The following is a 21,824-nucleotide window of genomic DNA, read 5'->3' as shown; positions in this document are numbered from 1 at the left end:
TTGGCATATTATTATGCATCAGACTTCATCATCAAGCCACCTTAAGATTCATGAGTCCATTCTGGAGGCTTAAAATATTTACCCAAGTTGAACAGAATACCTAACTGGCATTAGGTAATAAAATTAGCATATTTTGGGTAACTTTTAGTATTGGAGGGTGGGGGAAACATATGAAAGGAGAAGAAAATTTTAAATATAAACAATATAATAGCTCCAAGGTTAAATATTCTACTCATTAACAAAAACGAACTTCTGAAATGTAACCACAATTTAAGGATAGATAAAACGTTTAATAAACACAATTTAAGGATAGAGGATAAAAAGTTTAAACTGGATACCTAACTCCACCTGAAGAATTCTGATGAGAGAAATATTCCAGGCCTGACCTAATATAAGGTAAAGGTGCTAATGAAAGAACACTGGAAGACATTCATAGATTTAGTCTCTCACACTCTGCAGTGACACTTTCAGTATTTCCTGAAGAATCCAAAGCCAACTGAATTTTCTTTGATATTCCTAGTTGGCCTACTGAAGGACAGAATGATCAGACTTTTTTGCCACACACAAGCTAATTAGGTTATCCACCAAAATATGTAAATGAGATTCAGTTTCGAGATTGCATGTAATTCCTTATGTTTTTCTCTCTCTCTCCTTCCTTATAAATCCTGTTTTTGCCTTTGTTTCTGGAAAACTTCTATTTTCTTCCCATAAATGTGCCTGCAAAATTACTAGCAAAATGGTGTTTTAAAAAATTTTTTTAACTTTTAAGTTCAGGGGTACATGTGCAGGTTTGTTATGTAGGCAAACTTGTGTCACAGGGGTTTGTTGAACAGATTATTTCCCCATCCAAGTACTAAGCCTAGTACCCATTACTTGTTTTTCCTGATCCTCTCCCTCCTCCTACCCCTCCACCTTCTGTTAGGCCCCAGTGTCTGTTGCTCGTCTGTATGTGTCCATGTGTTCTCATCATTTAGCTCCCACTTATAAATGAGAACATGTGGTATTTAGTTTTCCGTTCCTGCATTAGTTTGCTAAGGATAGTGGCTTCCAGCTTCATACATGTCCCTGCAAAGGACATAATCTCATATTTTTTTATGGCTGTGTAGTATTCCATGGTGTATATATACCAATTTTCTTTATCCAGTCTACCACTGACAGGCCCTTCGGTTGATTCCACGTCTTTGCTATCATGAATAGTGCTGCAGAGAACATACACGTACATGTGGCTTTATGACACAATGACTTACATTCCTTTGGGTATATACCCAGTAACGGGATTGCTGGGTCAAATGGTATTTCTGTTTTTAGGTCTTTGAGGAATCTGTTTTCCACAACGGCTGAACTAATTTACACTCCCACCAAAAGTGTAAGTGTTCCTTTTTCTCTGCAACCTTACCAGCACCTGTTTTTTTTTGACATTTTAATAGTAGCCATCCTGACTGATGTGAGGTGGTATCTAATTGTGGTTTTATTGCTAGCACACTGTTTATGTTTTCTTGCAAAGTTTATATTTGGAAGTTCCACTGAGATATTATGCGTAAAAGAGAAACGACATTAACCAAGAGGACTGTGAAGCCTGGCAGTGGCTTTCCTGTGGACCTGGACCTCTTGTGTCCTTGGCTCACCTCCGCAGGCTTCTCTGGTGGTTTTTTTTTTTTTAAGATGGAGTCTCGCTCTGTCGCCAGGCTGGAGTGCAGTGGCGCGATCTTGGCTCACTGCAGCCTTCGCCTCCCGGGTTCCAATGATTCTCCTGCCTCAGCCTCCGGGGTAGTTGGGATTACAGGCATGTGTCACCACAACTGGCTAATTTTTGTATTTTTAGTAGAGACAGGGTTTCACCGTGTTGGCCAGGCTGGTCTTGAATTGACCTCAGGTGATCCGCATGCCTCAAGCCTCCCAAAGTGTTGGAATTACAGGCATGAGCCACTGAGCCCGGCCTCTGCTGGGTCTTGTGTGGCATTTATGCTCTTTTGGATCGTGCTTGCGAAATCTTTTTTTTGAGACGGGGTCTTGCTCTGTCGCCCAGGCTGGAGTGCAGTGGTGCAACCTCAGCTCACTGTAACCTCTCTCCTGGGTTCAAGCGATTCTCCTCCCTCCACCTCCCAAGTAGCTGGGACTATAGGTGTGTGCCACTACAGCCAACTAATATTTGCGGTTTTAGTAGAGACAGGGTTTCGCGATGTTGGCCAGGCTGGTCTCAAACTCCTGAGCTCAGGCAATCTGCCTGCCTAGGTCTCCCAAAGTGCTAGGATAACAGGTGTGAGCCACCATGCCCGGCTCTTGCTTCCCAGATCGGATCCTTGACTAACGCACTTTTGTTTCTAATTCTCATTTACATATGGTCAATTATTTGACTCAACTGGTGGCTGACTATTACAATCTGAATTTTGATTTTATAGTCTGTCCATTTAGTGATTTCAGTGGCAGAAGACAAGAGTTGGGAATCTAGAATCTGGCTTATGTTTTCTTTTTTTTGAGACGTTGTCTCGCTCTGTCGCTAGGCTGGAGTGCAGTGGCGCGATCTCAGCTCACTGCAACCTCCACCTCCCTGGTTCAAGCAATTCTCCTGCCTCAGCCACCACGTCCAGCTAATTTTTTTGTATTTTTTGGGAGAGATGGGGTTTCCCCATGTGGCCAGACTGGTCTCGAACTCCTGACCTCAGGCAATCCTCAAGCTATGGCCTCCCAAAGTATGTTTTTCTATGTTTATTTATCTGAGTTTGCTACTTCTTGGCACACATGCATACAGGGTTGAGGTATCACTAGGGTCTTTTCTTTTCCATAGAAAGAAGATTCTGTGCTTGTTTAGTATTTGGGTAGGCTCCTCTAGAAATCAGAGATATTTATCCTCTTAGTCTCTATCTGGCCTTCTTCATTTTTACTCATTCTGGTTCCAATTGCTGTCAATAGCTGTAAAAACTGAATTGCTATGCCAAGGCATAATAAATAATGGCTCCCTTTGGGAAATTCTGATTTTAATCAAGTATTATTCCTAAGGGGAGTCTTGGAACAAAAACGAATGCCATGCATACAAGAGTCTACTTTCCTTACGCAGGGTAGACACTTCTAAACATCTGAATAATTACAAATTATTGTCCCTCTAGGACTCCTGTGTGTTCAGATCTTTTAATAAACCGATACAAGTTATTACATGTGATATGAACACTGAAAAAACTAGCCAAATTAACAAACTCCAAAAATTACTCAGTATCTTTATAATGATGCATCCTGAAGAACCTAATAGAGCATAGGTATATGTGTTTTTAAAAGTGATCAACATTCTTAAACATTTCAGCACCTCTGGTTCTACCTTAAATCCTGTCACATTTTTATACGTAAGTTTATATTACATATGAAAATATGGTAATGAAATTTGAAAATTTAAATTTATACATGACAAGAATTGGTATGCTTATAAAGATCTTATAAATCTATTAAAAAACCCATTTAAAATTTATATATGGGCTTCTTCATAAGAGCAAGTTACATGAGGAACTTGCTTCTTTACATTTTAAGAGACCCTATAATCTATTAATTTCTTCCAGAGGTAGACCAGACATATCAATTTCAAGTAGTTAAATCTATCAATCTTTTCCTTTGTAATTTGTTAAAATACTTTAGGTAAGGGTGCAGTGGTACAATCTCCGCTCACTGCCACTGCCACCTTCCAGGTTCAAGTGATTCTCGTGCCTCGGCCATCCGAGTAGCTAGGACTACAGTCACCATGAGTGTGTGTGCCACCATGCCCAGCTAAATTTTGTATATTTTGTAGAGACAGGGTTTCGCTGTGTTGGCCAGGCTGATCTCAAACTCCTGGCCTCAAGTGACTCACCCACCTTGGCCTCTCAAAGTGCTAGAATTACAGGCGTGAGCAACTGCACCTGGCCTAAATTTAGTATCTAAAGTTTGAAAAAGTCTTTTGTATCCAGAAGTCAGTTAAAAAAAAGATCAAGTACTTCATTCCAGGTTTTCAAAAAATATTTTTCACAAAATTTTTTAACCAATCCAGAATACATTTTGGTATGTGGAGTGAAATAAAAACCTAATTCCTTAGAAGGAATTTCTTTCTTCATTGGTTTCTGTTTCAAACTTTACTGAGATGGTATAGCTTAGTTGATGAAACAATAGATCTGGAACGAGACTCCCTGAATTAAAATTTTAGCTCTGCTCTGTTACTTGTTCTGTGACCCTGAGGTTTCTTAAGAAATCTGAGTCTGTGACTTTGAGTTCCTTCATCTATTTACGCCTCAGAGTCCTCACTTGTAAAGTGTTGATGCTAATATACTTGGGGGTTGTTTTGAGAATTAAGTGTATTGAGATATGTAAAGTGCTTAGAAGAGAGCCTGGCACCCGTTTGTTGTTATGCGGAAGTATCTATCTCTTCTGCTACATTAATCTGTACCATTCTTGCATCAGAATTCTACCACATTACTGTAACTCTGTGATAAGTTTTAGCGTCTCTTTGAGTAGGATGTCACTTTTTTCTTTTCATTTACAAAAAATTTAGCTACTCTTGCTAGTTTTTTACTTAAAACTTAGAATTCTCTCAAGATCCAGCCAAAAAAAAACTACAATTTTTAACGAATTTGTCTTAGAATTTATAAACCAATCTGAGAACTGACAGTTCAAATAATAGTCATCCTATATAAGTTTTGCAGTTTTCTTCATTAAGTGCCAAAACTTCTCATTTAAGTGCTTCCTAAGATTGGATTTTATGGCTGCTGTGGGATTTTTTTTTTTTTTTCATCAAATCCTGCCTGATTACCACTCACTCTCTTCTCCCTACCCACCTTACTTTTCTACACAGTATGTATCTTGTATTTTTGTATGTTTGCCTGTTATTGCCATTGGGATTGTTTTAAGTCCTAAGAGGATAGGAACTCAGTCTATTTGGTTGACCTCCAACCTGCCCCAGAACTCAGAACTCAGTCTGCCATATAACATTTGCTGAATGAATACCTGAAGAAATGTAGTGATGTTTATCTTACATTCGGTGATTTTGTTGTACTTTAATTTTTAATTCTTATCTTTTTAATAATACATTATCATGTTACTAAGGTAAACAAGCATATTGCCTCCAAATAACAATGCTTCACCTTGTTTAAGCTTCAGGTTTATTCATTTGGCCAGAACAACATTAAATAATCACAGTAGGAATAGGTTATCTTTTTGTTACTGATTTTATTAGGAAATCCCAAAACAAAATTTTACTTTTATAAACAACAATTTAAAGGCACTATTTAGGCCAGGTGTGGTGGCGCATGCCTGCAATCCTAGCACTTTGGGAGGCCGAGACAGGTGGATCACGAGGTAGGAGTTCAAGACCAGCCTGGCCAGCATGGTGAAACCCCGTCTTTACTAAAAATACAAAAATTAGCCAGGCATGGTGGCACGCACCTGTAGTCCAAGCTACTCGGGAGCCTGTGGCAGGAGAATTGCTGGAACCTGGGGGCAGAGGGTGCAGTGAGCCAAGATTGAGCCACTGCACTCCAGCCTGGGCGACAGAGCGAGACTTCATCAAAAGAAAAAGCAAGCCACTATTTAAAGCTTAACCACTTTAAAATCTTGGTATTAGGATTCTATTACATTGCACCCCAAAACAGAATAAAGATTTACTAAAAAATACAAGGTGATTGTTTTGTGGACAATAGTTTTACATTTCTACTACATTTCTTAACTTTGAAGTTATGATTACAACTTTTATAACTTGTTATTAAAATGACTATTTTTACCTTATAGCTTTCTGCTCCTTGAATGAGATCTCTCATGGAAGCAGATAACTGGTCCTTTTCTAATCGAAGAGATTCAAGTTCTTCCTTTACAGTCTGGGTCTGTTTTAAACACAAGTAAAATTAAAGAGGTTTTTGTTTTTTTTTAATGGATAGAAAAACTCTTGATTTTTAGAAGTGTAAGACTCCTGAATCTTACATTTTTAAAGTCAGCTCACCTCTTTTCTGCTGGAATCTAGTTCTTTCTTTGCCTTTACGGCAACTAATTTTATCTTATTTGTTTTCTCCTCCTTTTCTTTGCATTCTTTTTCCAGATTTTCTAAAAATAGAAAATAAATGGATTACATACGAACTCAAAAGGAAAAAATTCAAATTACTTGCTTATTTTAGCCCTAGATTATTTGGGAGCACAAAATTGGTAATTTGATATTAAAATAAGCAGTAAAAACAGTAATATCATTTTTTAAAGTGGAATTTTATTCATTATGTGAGGCAAACAATGTAAAAAGTTTCCATTGTCTTTAATCCTCCAAAATAGTCTACTTTTTTCTAGCCGTTTCATATGTTTCTAGGAATTAGAGGCTTTCAGGACTTCTTTCTCATTAGATTTCCTGGAAATGCAGGTATGCTAGGACTTTAGGTGATAGTGTGCAAATTAGGATCAAGTATCGGAGGTATCAGATGCAGATCAACATTTATGCTCCATAGGTGCACTCCTCCTCTTGGCTGGTGGGTCTGATTTTCACAACTAAACCTGTAATATGTTTTACCTATCCAATACTGATCTCTCTGTTAACTTCTTTAGCTTGAACTCCTGAGTTCAGCACTTCTTGGTATTTGTTTCTAAAAATTCAATTATGATCTGAATTTCTGTCCTGGCCTATTAATTTACTTGCACCCGTGCCTTCCCTCTGGCTGCCATAGTGAAGTGTCTGTGTGTGGAGCAAAGGCCAATTGTTCCACATCTGCATTTCATCCTATGTCTCATTACCTACTCAAGCATCAGAGCAACAATTCTCCCTCCTTCTTCTGCAGCAATAATTTTCCCCTTTCTAGTCGATTTTTTCCCAATATTTTATAAACATGCAACAAGAAAAATTATCATCAAGAAATTAAGGCCAGGAACAAATAGTGAAAGCAGTTAAAGAGGGTAGGGGACAGGTGAACATCTCCAACATGCTGTTATTCTTCTCATAAAATTAAACCACACTGCCCCTCTAAAATAAAAAAATTAAACCACACGGTCCCTCTAGTTTTGTCCCATCGCTTTTTTTTCCCCTATAGCAAATCCCTTGAAAAGAGTTGTCTATATATGCTCTCAAACATTGCCTCCCCCATTTTTTTCTAGAATCAACTGCAACGAAGCTCTGGTTCCAGCATGTCATGGACACTGACCTCTATGTTGCTTAAGGCAGTGGTCAGTTCTCAGTACTCATCTTATTTGATACATCAGCAGCACTAGCAATGGCTTTTTCCCTCTTGAAGCACTTCTTTCACTTCCACGTCACTTGCCTTAGCTTTCAAGACATTTTATGTTCCAGGTTTTCCTACCTTATTAGCTGTTCCTTCTCAATTTCTTGTGTTGTCTCTATCTTCTCTATCTTTACATGAATGGAGAACTGTCTCTGGTCTCCATCTTTTGGCTATACTCCCTTAGTAATTTCAATCTCCCGGCTTTACTTTTTTTTTTTTTTTTTTGAGACGGAGTCTCGCTCTGTCGCCCAGGCTGGAGTGCAGTGGCGTGATCTCGGCTCACTGCGAGCTCTGCTTCCCGGGTTCATGCCATTTTCCTACCTCAGCCTCCCGAGTAGCTGTGACTACAGGCGCCTGCCACAACGCCCGGCTAATTTTTTTTTTTTTATTTTTAGTAGAGACGCGGTTTCACCGTGTTAGCCAGGATTGTCTCAATCTCCTGACCTCGTGATCCGCCCGCTTAGGCCTCCCAAAGTGTTGGGATTACAGGCGTGAGCCACCGCACTCGGCCTCTCCTGGCTTTTAATGCCCACTCTTTTAACTACAAGTATTTATCTCTAGCTTAGCTCTCTCCCCTTAACTACAGATTTGCATAGCATTCTAACATCTCTACTTGGACTGGTATTTAAACTTACTTCTAAAACTGAACATCCCAATCACCCATTATAGACAACTGGGAGTCATTCTAAACTCTTCAACTTCCCTTACCCTAATCTAATAGGGCACTAAATTCAGGGATCATTGGCACATTACATACTTCTAAGTCTTCGTTTCCTGATTCTTATATGGGAATAAAAGAGCTATCCTATAACGTTACTGTGAGGAGTAAATGGATAAGATAAAGTCCTAACTCCTCTGCATATCAATCATACTAGTGTGTTTATGATCAGGCTTCTACGTCTCAAGGAACTTCCTAGTATGTGCCTTGATGTACGCTGTATGTCAACCTACAAGCACCTGCTCTTCCTTCTTCCTAGAATACCTTTCTTCCTGTGTAAACTTTCTCATTCTTCAAGACTCGGCTGAAAACCCTATTCTATGCTGCTTTTCTTAACTCAAAACAGTGTTAAGTTCCTATGCTGTTAGTACTGTATCTTGTCCACACCTCAAAGAACAGTAAGATCTTTGAGCGCATGGTCTGTACCTCAACCACTTTTCTATCGCCAGTGTCTATAATAGTTGGGCATTTAAATAAAGTTTGCTAAATGAATGAAAAATCCAAAATAAATCAGGAAGCCATTTATAAATCACACCAATCTTGCTTGGGTTAAACAACAGAAAGTAACACTTTTGAAAGAGAGGGCAAACAGGTGTTAGAGGGGCAAGAATGTGAGCTCGAGGAAAAGACAGCTACGAACTGTGTTTTTAACAACTCGTTATTTGGCTACTATATTTCCAAATCTGTTCTAACATTAACAAGAATCTGTCTAATTAATTGTGACAACATCTGCAAAACCATAGTTACCTATTTTTTCTTCCAACTCTTTTACTGAAGACAGAGGATCATTTTTTACAGAAGGTGATTTCGCTAAGGAATCCTAGATTTTACAGGGGGAAAAAAAAAACACAAAACAAAACAAAAACCAGAATCAGAATTCATTTTCCATAATGAACTGGCCATCATGTTAAGCGTAAGGAAATCATTATCAATGAGAATTCCTACAAAAAGCAATTTGGTCAACAGATTTTCCCTTGTTAGACCAGAAAATTAATACTGACCTTACTATGCATATGGCATTTACTATTAAAAAAAAAAAAGTAGTAACCAAGGCCAAGATAAACAACCTGATACATTAAATACATGTGTAATAAGGAAAAGATTAAACCATTTTTAATCTTTAATATTTAAGGAAAACCCTAAAATTTTAGCAATATCATCACAGCTCACTCTCTTGCTTAAAAGTGTTCTTTACACAAAATAACTAAGCATATCACACCAGAATGAAACTCAAGTTTTTTCATGTTTAGTTGTTTTGCTAGCGACTAATAAACTTCTGACCACGACATTTAAACCCCTAATCATTTAATCTTCTATAAACTCGAGATTTTAAAATTATCTAAAACTCCCCAAAAATAAATGTAATAAACTGGACATACAACATGGAAATGTCTAATGCACTTTTCAGAAAGTTGCCACTTGAGCTTAAATGGTAAAAATTTACTTTTGATGTCAAGGTGTAAAAATGTTTAACGTATATATTTTAGAGTTGAACTAAGAATTTATTTAAAACAATAGAATTCAAATGAATGGTACCTTTAATAGTATCAACTCTGCTCTCATATCTCGTAATTCTGATTCTTTTTGTTCTAGTAGTGGCTTTAGGTTTTCATGTTCCTTTACAAAACATTTTTCTTTTTCATTATGGATTTCACTTTTGCTACATGTTTGAGATACTTCTTCAACTTGAATTAAAAGATTCTGATTTTCAAGCCTTGTTTTTTCATTAGCATTCTTCATTTCTAGAAGATCAGACTGCAGGGCCTCTTTTTCTGACTGTATTTCTTCTAACTCTTTCCTTAAGAGAACTTTCTCTTGCTCATAGTCTCTCAATAAAGACTTAAGTTCTTCACACTGAACTACACTCCCTTCTTGAAGGCACTTAATCTCTTTTTCTAACTCTAATAGTTTTTCATTGCGTTGAAAAGCCAGGTTGCATTTTTCCTCATTTATTTTTGCCAAGGATTCACCAACTGCCTGTAGGACATTAACAACATCTTTCTCTTTACTGTCTTCTGAAACTTCTGACCCCATTTCTTTAAGAAAACCATACAACTGAGTTTTGACAAATAACTTCTGAACTTGCTCATTTTCAAGCAGTTTATTTAAATTATCTCGCTCTTCAACCATTAACTGAAGTTTCTTTTCTAATTCAGTAGTATGTTCTTTAAGGATAACATCTTTTTGAGACAAAAAAACTTCCAAATCCCTACTCAACTGTTTTTTTTCTGAACTGAGTTTATTGTTTTCCTCATAAAGAGACTTCACTTCAGCTGACAATACTTCTTTGTCTTCAGAGAGAACTTTCATTTGAACCATAAGTTTTTCCAGTTTTTGGTCATTTTGATCCTTTTCTTTTAAAGTCTCCTCTAGTCCTCCTGTTAATTCATTTACCTTTTGTTCTAGTTCACTGTTGTACTGGGTTGTTTGCTCTACTTTCTTCCCAAGTTCAAGAATCAATCTTTCTTCCCTTTCACATTTCTTATGGAAATTATCCATTTCTTCACGGGAATTTTTCAGTTTACTTATAAAATCATCTTTTTCCTCAGTAAGAGAATTTATCTTTGCTTCTAATTCTTTTAACATGGTATCTCTTTGACTGAGACTAAGTAAGTATACTCCATTCTTTTCTTGAAGGTTCTTTATGGTTTTTTCAAGTTCTGGTACCAATTCTTGTTGAGATAGTAACTTTTCATTTTCTCCCTGGAGGCGATTCACAGTTTCGAGAAGGGCATCTTTTTCAGTAAAAGCAGTTCTGAGCTTCTGCTGCAGTTCATGAACATCAGATGCTTGTTGTTGCTTCATTGATTCAAACTCTTGACTTATTTTTCCAGCAGATTCCCCCAGTTCTGTTTGTAAAATTTCCATAATCTCTCGTAAACTCTCATAATTTAAAATTGCTTCTTGCTTTTCTTGCTGTAGGTTTTCACACTGTTCCTTAAGACCCTGTATTTCAAACATTAATGTTAATTTTTCTTTTTCTGAATCTGACAAAAATGTCTCATTTAGTTCTGATATTTCTTTTTGATGTTGTTCCTTAAGACTCTGTACTTCTTTGTTATTCTGTTCTACAGTACAGCAAAACTGTTTATTTAAACCTGCCAGCTCAGATTTTAATTTTTCAATTACACAGCCCTGTTCTTCTTTAGCTAGTAATAATTCATTAATTTTAAACTCTAAGTCTTCCCGTTCATGAAAAAACTCATCCTTTATATGCTGAGCATCCATTTCAAGTTTTAACTTAAGATTATTCATATAAGTTACCTCATCTTTTAAGATACTATGTTGAGATTCAAGTTCTTTTAAGGTATCTTCTAAGTGTTTGACTTTTTCATTTACTGCTTGTTCTACAAATGTATTTTCTTGTAAGAGAACAGAACACATCTGATTGTCTTGGTTTGCATTTGAGGTGGCTTTCCTTAAATTTTCTAACTCACATTCATATTTCTCCTGGATGTTCTTTTCACTTGCCTCACATTGTTTTACTAAGTTCTCTTTTAGCTCGTTCAACTTATTTATCTCTGCTTCATGTTCCTTAGCTGATGCTTCAATCTGGCACATCAATTCTTTCACCTCTTTTTGGTGTATAGCTTTCAACTGTAAAAGCTCTTCCTGCAAACTATTAATATTTTTTTGGTAATGCTGAGAATTAGCCTCAATGATATTTTGGAGTTGAGTAACTGTTTCCTTCTTTTCATCAGTGGTAGCGTCTAATTGCTTTTGCAGATATAAAATTTGCTCCTCAAAGGCTGGCCTAATTTTCTCAATCTCTTCTTGTAGTTTTTTAACATTATCGTCAGAGTTGTTCTGAAATTTAAGTTGTTCTGAAAGTTCTAATTGCGTATTCATTGCTTCTTCCAGTGCCTTTTGTAAGTTAGCTTTGTCTTCACTGTATTTGGAATGTACTGCCATCAACTCATTTTTCAAATTTTCAATTTCTTTCACATAGTTTATATGTGATTGTTCCAACTCCTTATGTGCATCTCCCACCTTAGTTACAGAATCCTATTACAAAAAATAAGCACACATAAATTATTTAAGTAAGACAAAAGAAGCCTCTGACCTTAGGAAAAATATTAGCCACAAGCTAAGTAGAGAGAAAAGTAAATGAGCAGAAATGTATTTGGAGAAACATGATACTGATATTCCAATAACTCTCCTTAGGTGCTGCCTATCTAAAGTATGACAATATATATCTACAATATTAAATCTATTACTCAAATTAGCCCAGATCTAATAGGCAAGAAATAGGCAAGAAATGCCTCTGAATATCGTAGAACTAAAGAGATAATGGTATTCAGTCATGTGTGAAAATCAACTTACTTTTTTTTGCTTTTATTAAAGAATGGCATTATAGCTATAAAAAAGATAATGCAACAAGTAAATGTCACCTCTGTTGCTGTATAGTTAGGTGATTCAGTTATTTTTCTTTTAAAATTTCAATCTCGGTTTCTTTGTTTATATTATAAAATATTAATCAGATTAGATGCTTTTTAAAGCCTTACCTCTAAAATTAATGACTACACTATATAAGTTAATAAAAAAGAAAAGAACACTAAAATATTGACTTACCTCAACCTCTTGCTTCATTTTTATATTTTCCTTTTTCAGAGAAAGACACTGTTGCTCAGTCTCTGCTTTTTCCAGAAGAATAGCATCCAGACGTTCAGTTAATGCCTATTTTAGAACAAGATTTATTTGCCCGGAGTTAAAAAATGGTGGATTGACCACATGAGTAATTATCTCCTGACCTTTTCAAAACACACTGAAGTGAGAATAAGAGATTTTAAAAGGTAGAACACATTGAGCAAAGAGAAAAGGAGAAAAGATATAAGGATAAGAGAAATTTCAACACATTTTTGGAAAACTGAATTACGGAGGAGGATAAACTGAATTAGAAGCAGGAAGAAAGCTATAACCTAAGGACTTGCACAAGGAAACACATATGAGAACCTGGCAAATATTCTGCAGAACTGAAATGCCCAGAATTGGAGGCAACAGATATTGCTGAGGGAGGTGTCATGTGTGGGGCTCAAAAATTGGGGATTGGTCAAAAATCTGAATAGGGACCAGTCAGAGAGTAAGTAAGAAATAATCTATGTCCTTCCTCCCTCAGAGACAGGTTATTCTCTGCAGAAATTAAAGAGGAAATTAATGAGATGGAAAAAAAAATCAATAAGCCAAGAGTCAGCCCTTTTAACACAGCTATCAAAATAGACACCTTTTAGTAAAACTGATCAAAAGACAGAAGTTCCAAAAAATAATACAATGTAAAAGGAAGCACATCTACATAAGTCGGGGATGGTGGCTCACGCCTGTAATCCTAGCACTTTGGGAGGCAGAGGTGGGCAGATCACTTGAGGTCAGGAGTTCAAGACCAGCCTGGGCAACATGGTGAAACCCTGTCTCTACTAAAAAATACAAAGAAAATTAGCTGGGTGTGGTGGTGGGTGCCTGTAGTCCCAGCTACCCCGGAGGCTAAGGCAGGAGAATTGCTTGAACCCAGGAGGTGGGGGTTGCAGCGAGCCAAGATCGCTCCACTTTACTCCAGCCTGGGTGACAGAGCAAGACTATGTGTCCAAAAAAAAAAAAAGAAAAAGAAAATTATTATGAATAACTGTCAATAATAATGAAAACTCAATGGAAATGGATAACAATTCCTTTATGAATATAATTTATATTTATATATAACAATTCCTTTATAAAAATAAAGCTTTACTGACTCACAAAAAATTTAAAAAGCATAATACTATATTTAAAAATCAAATAGTTAAAAATTGTCCACCAAAGAAAACAGGAGGAATGGATGGTTTTTAAGGTGAGTTCTATCAAATTTTCAAGGAAGAGACAGATCATCCCAATTTCATACAAACTCGTTCAGACAAAATAAAAAGCAAGAATAATCCCCAAGTTATTCTATAAAATCAGCGTAACTTTAAACCAATATCCAAGTACTTACAGAAAGGAAAAATCAAAGATCCATTTTATGACAAATCTAAATGCAAAAATCCTAAATAAAACATTAGTACACTATCACTATTGCTAATCAACATTGTATTAAATACCCCAGCCTGTAAAATAAAGCTTTAAAAGGACAGGAGGTGGCCAGGAGTGGTGGCTCATGCCTGCAATCCCAACATTTTGGGAGATGGAAGTGGGAGGATCAATGTTTGAGCCTAGGCAACAGGCGAGGCTCTGTCTCAAAAATAAATAAAAAAATAAGACATGAGGCATAAAGATTCAAAAAGAAATGGTTTTTCAGATGGTATGACTTTATATAAAAAATCTAGAAGAATCTATAGGTAATTAGAAACAACAGAGTTTCACAAAGTAGATATAGGATTAATATACAAAGTCAGTTCCATTTTTGGAAACTAGTAGCAAATATTTAGAAAATATAATTACAAACAAGACAGCATTTACAATGGTATCAAAGAATATCAAGAGTCTAGAAAAAACTTTACCAAAAGATGTGTGAAGGTGTTCCACAGGGGAAATTATAAAACTACAGATTCCACGCAGTTCCAATTAATCGCAATGAAGTTTTTCAAGGAATATGACAAGATTCTAAACGTTTATAGGAAAGTAAAAAGCCAAGAATAGCCAGGATACTTTTGAAGAGAACAAAGAGAGGACTTACTCTCCTAGATACCATGATTTACTATAAGGCTATAGAAAAATAATAAAGACAATATAGTATCGGCAAAGGCACAGACAACCAATGGAATAGAAAAAAAGTTCAGACAAACACAAACATATTTTTAACCATATTAGATTAATGGAGAAAGACTATTCAATAATTAAGGTTGAAAAATAGTTATTGATATTAAAAAAGACTTCATACCATATTATAAACAAATAAACTCCAGATGGATTAAGATTTAAATGTCAAAAACACAGCTTTAAACTCAAGAAACCATAAGCTGGCCAGGTGCAGGTAGCTCATGCCTGTAATCCCAGCACTTTGGGAGTTCGAGGCAGGCAGATCACGAGATCAGGAGATCGAGACCATCCTGGCTAACACAGTGAAACTCCATCTCTACTAAAAATACAAAAAATTAATCAGGTGTGGTGGTGGGCGCCTGTAGTCCCAGCTACTCAGGAGGCTGAGGCAGGAGAATGGCGTGAACCTGGGAAGTGGAGCTTGCAATGAGCCGGGATCGCCCCACTGCACTCCAGCCTGGGTGACAGAGTGAGACTCCGTCTCAAAAAATAAATAAATAAATAAATAAAAAAGAAACCGTAAGCTGGGAGAAGATATTTACCACACAAACAACAAAAATAACAACAAATACGTATTTAAAAAAATTCTACAAACCAGTAAGAAACCCATTGGCCCATTAAGAAAATGGATGTTGGCCGGGGGTGGTGGCTGATGTCTGTAATCCCAGCACTTTGGGAGGCTGAGGTGGGCGGATCACGAGGTCAAGAGATCAAGACTGTCTTGGCCAACATGGTGAAATCCCGTCTCTATTAAAATAAAAAAAATTAGCTGGGCGTGGTGGCATGTGCCTGTAATCCCAGCTATTTGGGAGGCTGGGGCAGAGGAATCGCTTGAACCTGGAAGGCAGAGGTTGCAGTAAGCTGAGATCGTGCCACTGCACTCCAGCCTGGCGACAGAGCAAGACTCCATCTTAAAAAAAAAAAAAAAAAAAAAAAAGAAGAAAATGGATGTTATACACAAAAAGAATACTCCCAATCCAGACCACATGATCTATCATTTTACACCTATTTGATTGGCAAAAATAAAAATGTATGACAATACCTAGTGCTGGAGACGATATGGTTCCATAGCATCCCTTGTATATTGCTGGTAGAAGTTATTTCAAATACTTAATAGTGGTCTGGCACTATCTCCTGAGGTTGAATCTTCATGTAACTTTTGATGCAAAGATTCCACCCATTTACTTATTAAGAATCCTTTGCACATTTATAAAGGAGATGTACATCACATAAATCTTGGCACAACCCCAACATCCATTAACAGTCTAGTTCATGAATGAACTGTGTTATTGTAATACAATGTCATACTCTATAGCAGCATGGTGGCAATGCAATGATACAGATGAACTTTAGAAAAATATTAAGTGCAAAAAGTCCTAATACATTACAAACAACATGATACCTTTTTAGTGAAGTTAAAAACTAAAATGAAAAAAATTATAAAATGATACTTATAAATGCAATAAAACTTTATAAAAGGAAAAGGAATGATGAACATGGGACTTAGGATCATGGTTTCCTGGGGTGTGGGAAACTAGGGGGGGTGGAGTAGCAAGGGGGTGAGGATTACACTGTAAGATGTCTATTATTTTAAAGATCCTAGCTTTTGTGGGGGTTCACATGTGATTATATCACAAATAATTAAATTGGAAGGAAATAGAGACAATGCAAAGGAGGCAGAAGTAAATTCCAAGACAGCATAAATTTATTAGCTCATAAAGATTATAGAACTTGTTGAATCTTTAAATAAGATGAAAAAAGAATATTCATATATCAAGAATGTGCTCTTTGAAATGAAATACTTAACATCAAATAGAAATTTTAATACAATGATGGAAAAATTAAAAGTGAATGACATTTCTTCTTAGACAAAAGGAAAAACTCTATTGAGAAAAAGGAAAAACTCTATTGCAAATATAAATCTAGATGAGCATTCTAGAAAGTTTTGTGGCATACTCTATAGACTATCTCCTTCAAGTTCCATAATCAACACATTCTTTCTTGCCTGCCTCTTCTACAGACAGTATAAAAGCTAAAATCTAAAACCCCTGATTTTTCAGATCAACAGGATGAGGATGCAGGAGCACAGGGATGAAGAGTGTCTGGGTCCTGATGACATCACTGGAAGACTGCACCAGCCTGAGAACTGCTATGTCTAAACTTCTTAGATGAAATAATACTAATTTAAAAACTTTATTATTTAAGAAAACAAAAACAAAACAGATGTAGAAAAATTCAGAGTTCTATATCAAGTTACAGCTATCATTCAAACATGAGAGCAGAATAAAGGAATATTTAAATACAAAACAATACAAAAATTTACCTACATGTATTCATTCTTAGGAAGTTACAGAAGAATGTGCTCTACCAAAATGAGACGGTTAACCCAGAGAGTGAATGACATGTGACCTAGCCAAGAAGAGGGGGCCAATACAAGTAAGCAGTGTAGAGGTTCATAGGATCATCACAAAAAGCTTGCCCAAAAGTACAGGAAGACAGAAGACAGGTACCAGGAATAAAGATAAAACAAAGATTATTTAATCTGTTTGATCATTTGGAAAGTAGAAGGGCTGGTGAAAGACAGCTAGATTTTCATCTGTTGTAACAGGAAGTTTTAGAACTGATAAATCAAATAACAGCAGTATAGGCGTATTATTTAGAAATACAGAGATAATTTTCAGAAGTTATTGGGTATTATAAGTTATTTAGAATTTAGCATAAAAATTATGTGCATATGACTTTGGTTAAAACAACCTGAATTTTAAAATTAGTTTTTTCACATTATATGTAAGTATTGCAATATAAACTTCTGATTGGTAAGTATCAGAAGTCTAAATAAATTAATTTTAGGAGATCTATATATACAGGCTAAATGCAAACAACTATTAAAAAAAACCTTAAAGATGAGAAGCACAGAATGGACGCTATTTCTTAGGAAATACAAATTTGATTTCAGCTTAAAAGAGAAATTATTAACAGTGATATGGACTAGAAATTCAAGTATCTTAACATGCAATTTTTTCATGCTTCTTGCATTTAGAAGCAGCATAAATATTAACCGTAATACTGTGCACCTCAAATTTTGACATGAGAAATATGGTTCCTTAGTCCTTCTTTAAAAGTCAAACATGTGAGGTTTGCAATGAAATTAAGATTGTATTCTAATGCAATAGAAGATGTCTACCAGAAGTTTTAGTCATAATTTAAACTTGTAAGGACATACATTTTAACATGTTATATAAAGAACATAAAAGTTTCTATTATAAGCTATAGGTTTTTCCAGTGTACTTTCCCAAAAAAGTGATATAACTTAGCAAGAAAGCCTTTTCAGTTTTCCAGAAATGTAGAGAACATATTATTATATTGCTATATGAGTTTTCTAAAATAGAGAACTTACTTGTAGCAGTTGAGTAACGGATGAACACCTGTTAACATCACTCCCAAAATAATTTTCTTAAATTGTTACCTTCTGAGACTTGAGTGGTCAGGATAACATGTTTTAATATTAAATCAATAACCTGGCCTAGGAGAGAATTCATGACTCATACCTCAAAAGCAAATGTAACAAAAACAAAAACAAACAAATGGGACCCAATTAAACTTTTTGGTTTAATTGCTTATACCCCAAAAGCTACTGAAATAAAAACTAAACTTTTTAATTAGCTTCTGCACAGCAAAATAAATAATCAACAGAGTAGAGACCACTCACAGAATGGAAGAAAATATTTGCAAACTACGCATCTGACAAAGGACTAGTATCCAGAATCTACAAGGACTCAACAAATCAGCAATAAAAAACCCCAAATAATCCTATTAAAAAGTGGGCAAAGGACATGAATAGACATTTCTGAAAAGGATATATAAAAATGGCCAACAAACATTAAAAAATGCTCAACATCATAATCATCAGGGAAATGCAACTCAAAGCCACAGTGAGATACCACCTTAATCCCAGCTACTCAGGAGACTGAGGGAGAATAGCTTGAACCTGGGAAGCAGAGGTTGCAGTGAGCCGAGATTGTGCCACTGCACCCCGGTCTGGGCGACAGAGAGAGATTACGTTTCAAAAAAAGTCAAAAAACAACGGATGTTTGCGTGGATGTGGGGAAAAGGGAACACTTATACACCGCTGGTGGGAATGAAAATTAGTATAACTTCTATGGAAAACAGTATGGAGATACCTTAAAGAGCTAAACATAGATCTATCACTCAATCCAGCAATCCAAAATGATAAGAAAATAAGTCATTATGTGACTACACTTGCACACACGTTTATGGTGGCACAATTCACCATTGCAAAGATGTGGAACCAACCTGAGTTCCCACTGACTAATGAGTGGATAAAGGAAATGTGGCACATATACACCATGGAATACTACTCAGCCACAAAAAGGGATGAAATAATGTCTTTTTAGGCAACTTGGATGGAGCTAGAGGCCATTATTCTAAGTGAAGTAAAACCAAAAACCATATATATTCCCACTTATAAGTGGGAGCTAAGCTATGAGTACGCAAAGCCATACAGAGTGATATAATGGACGTTAGAGACTCAAAAGAGGGAGGGTGGAAGGGGAGCTAGGGATAAAAAACTACACAGTAGGTATAATGTTCACTACTCTGGTGATGGGTGCACTAAAATCTCAGACTTCATCACTATATAATTCATCCATGTAACAAAAAACCTCTTGTACCCCAAAAGCTATTGAAATAAAAAGTTTTTAAAAAATCAATACTCTGAGATCAAGGTTAGGAGAGGGCTTCAAAAGGTGGCTGATTAGAGGCATTTCTTACTTACCTCCTCCACTATGAACCAAAATAGTGAGTAGATAATTACATACATATAGATCATCCAAGAGAGAACACAAATTCAACAGAGAAGTGACAGAAAACATCTTAAGGTGATATAGTTTGGAAATTTGTCCCCACCCAAATCTCATGTTGAAATGTAATCCCCAATGTTGGTGGTGGGGTCTGGTGGGAGGTGTTTGGATCATGGGGGTGGATTCCTCACGAATGGCTTGGGCCATTCCCTTGGTGAAAAGTGAGCTCTCACTCTGAGCTCACAAGATTTGGTTGTTTAAAAGTGTGTGGCACCTCTTCCCACAGTGCTCTCTCACTTGCTCCTGCTTTCGCCATGTGACGTGCCTGCTTCCCCTTTGCCTTCTGCCATAAATAAAAGCTCCCGGAGGCCTCCCTAGAAGCCAAGCAGATGCCAAAACTATGCTTCCTGAACAGCCTGCAGAATGATGAACCAATTAAACCTCTTTTCTTATTAATTACCCAGTCTCAGGTCTCCATCCCTCCCGTCTCCCTCCTTCCCTCTTTCCTTCCATCCTTCCATTTTTCCCATAGACCTCTGGTATTTCTTCATAGCAATGCAAAAATGGCCTAAAACATAAGGAAAGAGAAGGAAGCAAGGCAGCCTGCTCAGCTACAGTTAGCTGGGAGAAGAGAGAAATTCCCCAATGCTCAGAAAGGCTAAAGGAGAGACTCTCAGCTGTCCACATTCCTGTTGCAGACTTCTACAATCCTAGCCATAGAAGGGTCCCTTGACCCCTGTGGGTCCCAAGACTCACATAGGGAGTTTCCTGAAAGCCGCATGAAGGCATTGCTCCAGAGAGCTCACGCTGTCCCCACAAGCCCCTGAGTTTTGAAGAGTGGCAGCGCAGTGCCATGGCCTCCACTCCACTGGATTATGTCTTGCCCGGCAACCTGGGCTGAGGTGGCAGCACGGGTAGCAATCTTGCCCCTTCTAACCATGCAGAGGGGTGGCTGAGCATTCTCATGAACCCTGAGGACAAATTCCACTGCCTGCAGCTGCTGTGGCTAAAGACCGCTGTGGGTTGAGGCACAGGTGATGCTGCCTACCTATGGCTGCTCCCAGGGGAAGCAACTTCACTCTCGTCAGTAGCAGCGACACAACATGCTGCTGTCTCCACCTGAACATTCCGCTGGTGGCCTGGGACACCCACCCTACCCTTATAAACCACAGCCGGCATCTTTACGCACCACCGAGGAACCTAAGGGCACACAGCCTGTTCTGGCTCCAGGCCCTACCAGTACCTGAGAGCAATGTCCAGGGGACTAGGTATTGTCCAGCCCAGTCCATTACCAGTGGCACCTGCGCACTCAACCTGGTGCCTGAGATAGGGCCCACTTAACCTGCTGCTACCACCACAGCTGGCACTCATTGCCATGCACCACCTGTGGATATGGAGACTGGCCCAATCAACAAATGACAGTCACTGCCAAAACCAATGCTGATCAGTTAGGCCCCAGAGGGTTGTCCCACCACTGCTGTTGCCATTTCCCATGCTACATCCACTGCCCAGGGGTTCAAGAACCCACCCAACAGCCTGGCCTACTGCTGCCATTCCCAGCACCTGATCAAGCTACCTGGAGGCTCAAGAATTGGCCTGCTAACACTGGTGCCAGCAGACACACTTTGGGGCCCAGGGACAGCCATGCTCAATCCACAACTGCCACCACTGCGACCTGAAGACTGGCCTACTTGGCATTCCAGGCCCCAGCAAAACTGTACCACAGCCTCCACTAACAACTGCACCCTAAGTCACTGATGAAATCACAGACACCACTGATGCTGTTTACAGCCAAATAAGTCATACTGATCCTACGCTACTGCACCCACCTAGAATCAAAGCCACTGTGCTCTACCCAAGCAATACTAAAGATACATCTTCAGGAAAAAGTTCTTCCCTACAAAAGTAAATTAAAAAAACTGGAAAAAGTGACTATTACACCAGATGCACAGATATCAAGGTAAAGGACACAGAAAACATTAAAAAGCATGGAAATACAACATCTCCAAAGGAACACAATAATTCTCTAGCAACAGATCTCAATCTAAAAGAAATTCATAAGATCCTGGAAAAAGAATTCAAAATTTCGATACTAAAAGAGCTCAGTGACATACAAAAAAATTCCAAAAAACAATACAAAGAAATCAGAAAAACAATTCAGGATATGAATGACAAATTTACCAGAGATAGATGTCAGAGAAAAAGAACCGCACAGAAATTCTAGAACTGAAGAATTCATAGAATAAAAAACAAAATACATTCAAAAGCTTCAACAATGGACTAGATCAAGCAAAAGAAATAATGTCAGAACTTAAAGACAGGTCTTTTTTTTTCTGATATAGTCAAAAAAAAAAAATAAGG

The 21,824-nt window shown here is 37.4% G+C and overlaps 1 protein-coding gene and 1 long non-coding RNA gene across 12 annotated transcripts in view; one reads left to right on the top strand and one right to left on the bottom strand.

The window, feature by feature from the left end:
- GCC2 (GRIP and coiled-coil domain containing 2) overlaps positions 1 to 21,824 on the bottom strand; it is a 63,040-nt gene that overhangs the window by 27,043 nt on the left and 14,173 nt on the right. For all 11 annotated transcript variants that reach the window (XR_008522270.2, XM_063713542.1, XM_063713544.1 and 8 more), the window contains 5 exons: positions 12,493 to 12,597; positions 9,457 to 11,925; positions 8,668 to 8,740; positions 5,948 to 6,048; positions 5,733 to 5,831 (listed from right to left, as the gene is read on the bottom strand). Coding sequence is in view for 10 of the 11 variants with exons in the window: in XM_063713542.1 (XP_063569612.1) it covers positions 5,733 to 5,831; positions 5,948 to 6,048; positions 8,668 to 8,740; positions 9,457 to 11,925; positions 12,493 to 12,597 (2,847 nt within the window). In the remaining variant the exon portion in view is untranslated. The remainder of the gene's footprint in view (positions 1 to 5,732; positions 5,832 to 5,947; positions 6,049 to 8,667; positions 8,741 to 9,456; positions 11,926 to 12,492; positions 12,598 to 21,824) is intronic.
- Positions 19 to 21,337, top strand: LOC129057642 (uncharacterized). The gene is made up of 3 exons (XR_008522272.2): positions 19 to 114; positions 1,309 to 1,366; positions 16,704 to 21,337. It is a non-coding gene; the product is annotated as an uncharacterized LOC129057642 (long non-coding RNA).

This window comes from Pongo abelii, chromosome 12 (assembly GCF_028885655.2).
Source record: "Pongo abelii isolate AG06213 chromosome 12, NHGRI_mPonAbe1-v2.0_pri, whole genome shotgun sequence".
In the NCBI taxonomy this organism is placed as follows: domain Eukaryota; kingdom Metazoa; phylum Chordata; class Mammalia; order Primates; family Hominidae; genus Pongo; species Pongo abelii.
Note: the sequence above shows the minus strand (reverse complement) of the source record. Positions and strands in the feature narration are given on the sequence as shown.